The sequence below is a fragment of the Drosophila miranda genome, assembly GCF_003369915.1.
Source record: "Drosophila miranda strain MSH22 chromosome Y unlocalized genomic scaffold, D.miranda_PacBio2.1 Contig_Y1_pilon, whole genome shotgun sequence".
NCBI lineage: Eukaryota > Metazoa > Arthropoda > Insecta > Diptera > Drosophilidae > Drosophila > Drosophila miranda.
In genome coordinates this window covers 18575976-18579792 of record NW_022881603.1, presented here as the reverse complement: position 1 = coordinate 18579792, position 3817 = coordinate 18575976, and the positions used below count along the sequence as shown (strand labels likewise).

Here is a 3817-nt window from a genome sequence, read left to right as displayed (position 1 = left end):
GGACTCCTTCAGTCTCTGGTAATTTACACTTACTCCCTCATATAGTCCGTAGATTGCTTCGCCGGAACATTCTCTGGATCCGCATTGAGCATCTTGGCCAGATCTGCGTCCGACTTCCTGAAAGCATTCGCCATTATCAAAATATTCCTGGCGATGCGCTTCTGATCGATGCGTTTCTGGGCCGTGTCCGTCCGCCTATTGGCATTCTCCGACATTCTCTGCTCCAGCGGCAAGACTGCAGCGCCGTTGAGTTCAGGATTTGTCCAGATCTCAGAGCCGATCGTTTCCTTGCCGGAGGTCGGAGATATCGCCGGACGTGCAGGTATCAAAGGTGAACGTACACAAACCCTGTACACCAGAAAGAGGCGGACAAATATATAACATAAATGTATTATTTTATAGAAGCGCATATATTCAGTAATTGCCTCTGTAAACTTCTCAGATGATTCATTCAATTCATAGGAACAGGAACAAACTTTTATTACAAAGGCTTATATGACTAGTCACACTCTAGGCTTGTTTTCAAAAAACGTTTAGAAATATACGGATTTAAATTCAAAATATCTGAGATTATGTCCTCCCTCCTGCGGGGGCCTCAATCTCGTCCGTCTGCGTCTCGGTGCTCGGCCCATTGTCTCCGTCCTCGTCCCCGCTCGGTACCGATCTAGAACGAGTCAGAAATGGGAGAGAGCAATGAGCCAGGCCTCGAGAAGGTCCCTAAACGAATGCAGCCCTAAACGGTTCTATGTTCGCTAACCCGCCACTGAAACTCACTTGTTCACATCCTCCAGCTTCTTGAGCAGCCGCTCGTTCTCTCTGCAAACGATCTCCTGATCCCTGAGTATTGTCTCGCGCACGGTGAACAGATGGTTATTCTCTTGCCGCAGCGACTCGTTCTCCACCATGTAGAGTTTGACCAGCTCGGCCAGCTCTGAGCCATCCAGTTCGGGCAGCCGCTCCAGATCCACCTTGGGCACTGGCGCCGGCGCACCGCCTACGCTGCTCAGCCGATCCAGCTGCATGTAAAGCAGATTGTCCGTTCTCCATCTGCAGGGCGTGGATATCCCGCTTAAGGCTGATGATCAGTGCCTCCCTGGGGTCCATCATGATCACGGGCTTGGTGCGTATTCGCTTGGCTCTGGAGGCATAGCGCAAGGTATTCAAGGTCTCTGCGTGATTGTAGTGGGCCGGAGAGACGCAGGCGATCATCAGCGTGACCCCGTTCCCGGCCAGACTGACGGCCAGGAGTTTGGTCAGCTGGCTGTCCCGGTAGGGTATGTGCCCCGACCGCTTCTTGGCATCGCTCAGCGAAGATATGCAGTAGCCGACGACCATTAGGCTCTTGTTGATGTTGTTCGCCTCCTCCAGGGTCTTGCCCTCGCTCATCGTCTTCTTGGTCAGCTCACTGCCGGCCAGGTCGACGAAATTGATCTTGCCATGCTTGGAGAGGAACACTCCCCCATCCGTCTGCTGGTCCGACAGGATGTGCACTGTAAGTATCGTGTGCGAACGCGACGAATGATCGTTAATGGCATGTGAGCCCACGGCTCGATTTCTCATTCCTGCAAGGATGAACCAAAAGGAGATGATGAACAAATCTTTGATTAGGATCAATGCAGCGCACTTACCCTCTTCCAGAACGGCCAGCAGATCGTCCAGTTCCTCGCAGTCAAACGTGAATAGGTTCTCCACGAAGAAGCCGCCCGACTTCTTGGACCAGCGCACGGCCAGCGGCTTCCGTGCACTTCCCGGATTAAGCAAATCGATTACCTGAAGGCCGGGGAATATAAAATTCAATTCAATTTGGTAAACCAATAATGAATTTAGGTGAGAGGTAGTGCAGGAACGGAGCTGTGGGAGCTGCTATGAAAACAAATCATTTGAAAGGCCAAGCCAAATGCAGAAACATTCCACGCACTGGGTCTGGGGCATGGAGAGCGTGCTGACATCCATTTAATAGAGGTCAGGTCAATTTAATGCATGTTTGCTGAACCGAACCGAACTGAATGGGGCCAGAGCCAGAGCGAAAGCAATCAGTATTATGGCAAATGCAATTTAAATTTAAATCGAATATGCGACTAGGCCCCGTCTCAAGGAAATGAATTGAATATAGTATTCTAGCTTAAACGACTCCAGAACTGAGATACGAAATGGATAATTTTGTAGCTTTCTTACCCGTTCATTGTAGATCTCCATGAACGAAGCCTTGAGCACATAATTGACATCCTTTCGGTTCTTAATCAACTGGAAGAGATACACAAACGAGCGGAAGATAAGGCCATGTCGGGGATCCTTTGGATTCGGCTTCCCAACAAACTGCAAAATGAAACATTCATCAATCTGAACGTCTGGGGTCCCCCTTCCCACTCACCAGGTCTGGTGGTCCTGTCAGCGTGTGCGTCTTTCCAGAGCCCGTCTGACCGTAGCAGAAGGCCGTGCAACTGAATCCCTCGGTGCCCATCTCTATGATGCGTTTAATGCCCGAATAGTCCAGTATATCATCCTGGGTGGCTCCGGGCTCGAAGACCACGTTGTACGTGAATACGAGAACGCTGTCTCGATTGTGCGAACGCTTCTGTCCCACATCGTTGCCCTCAATCTGACGGGACGATTCGTCACATAAGAGATAAACATACTCTGGAGTGGAGATACTTACTATGACCTGTCCGTTGCCGGGAAATGTCAGCGTATTGCCGTGCCGATCGCGCTTCTCCTTCTCATTGAGCGGACGCACACGCACCACCACATTGATGTTGTCTTCGGGCGTGGAGCACTCTTCGCTGCCGGTGGACTTGGAGGCTAAAATTTCCAGTGTATCGGCGCTGCCAATCCTAGAGAGCATGAAGTTTGTTTTTCAACCTATACTCGATATGGAAATGGAATGGATTATGGATTCAGATTATGGATTCCCTTCCAAATATTGGAAATATCAATAATCGTAACCAATCAATCAGAGTAACATCTAAAAAGCTTTCATTCCTTTGTGAGTTTTGCTTGTTGTGGCCACTGTGAGTCCCTGAAATTTCGTGGGATTTGTCTTGAAGTTGACGTTGCCTGGAGCTGACCATTGGCCCTATAAATAGCCAAGGTTAAGGGTGCTTGGGGATGGCTTAGCTCATGGTTTTCGCGTTTTCTTTTACACTAAATCGCAATTAGTTTTTTGATGTGGGGGATGAGCGTGATTAATACAATTTTCTTTAGCGGAATTTTCCCTTATGGAAATATGAATATGCAAATAAGCAGCGATAAATTATTGATTTGGACTGTCGTACCTAGCCTTGTGTTTTAGTTGAACCCATAATTATCCAGCTAAAGGCACAAAACGGAATTTGGAGAAGTTTCCAATACAAATAATCATAGTTGGTTTATTGAACCACGAGTCGTATGTGCGATGTCCAATCTTACAGTTCAATTGTTTCTGTGTCTCTGTCTGTGTCTGAGCCTGACATTTAACATTTGGCCATAAATGACTTGTTAAACATTCATAGAATAATGGCCAAACTTCGTATGCTCGTCTACCCGTATACTCGTACATTAATCAGCCATGTGTTGGGCCTTTTATACCCGATACTCAAAATGAGTATTGGGGTATATTAGATTTGTGGTAAAAGTGGATGTGTGTAACGTCCAGAAGGAATCGTTTCCGACCCCATAAAGTATATATATTCTTGATCAGCATCAATAGCCGAGTCGATTGAGCCCTGTCTGTCTGTCCGTCTGTCCGTCCGTCCGTCCGTCCGTCCGTCCGTCCGTCCCCTTCAGCGCCTAGTGCTCAAAGACTATAAGAGCTAGAGCAACGATGTTTTGGATCCAGACT

At 48.2% G+C, this 3817-nt stretch overlaps 1 protein-coding gene across 1 annotated transcript; it reads right to left on the bottom strand.

Annotated features, from left to right (window-relative positions):
- Positions 1–780: 780 nt before the first annotated feature.
- On the bottom strand, positions 781–2892 carry LOC117189445 (kinesin-like protein KIF12). Its single transcript, XM_033394574.1, has 5 exons — positions 2657–2892; positions 2372–2599; positions 2176–2316; positions 1629–1770; positions 781–1562 (listed from the first exon to the last, which is right to left on the bottom strand). Exons 1-5 carry the CDS (start codon positions 2840–2842, stop codon positions 871–873), a joined length of 1389 nt encoding a protein of 462 aa, XP_033250465.1. The 5' UTR covers positions 2843–2892; the 3' UTR covers positions 781–870.
- Between the last annotated feature and the right edge of the window lie 925 nt (positions 2893–3817).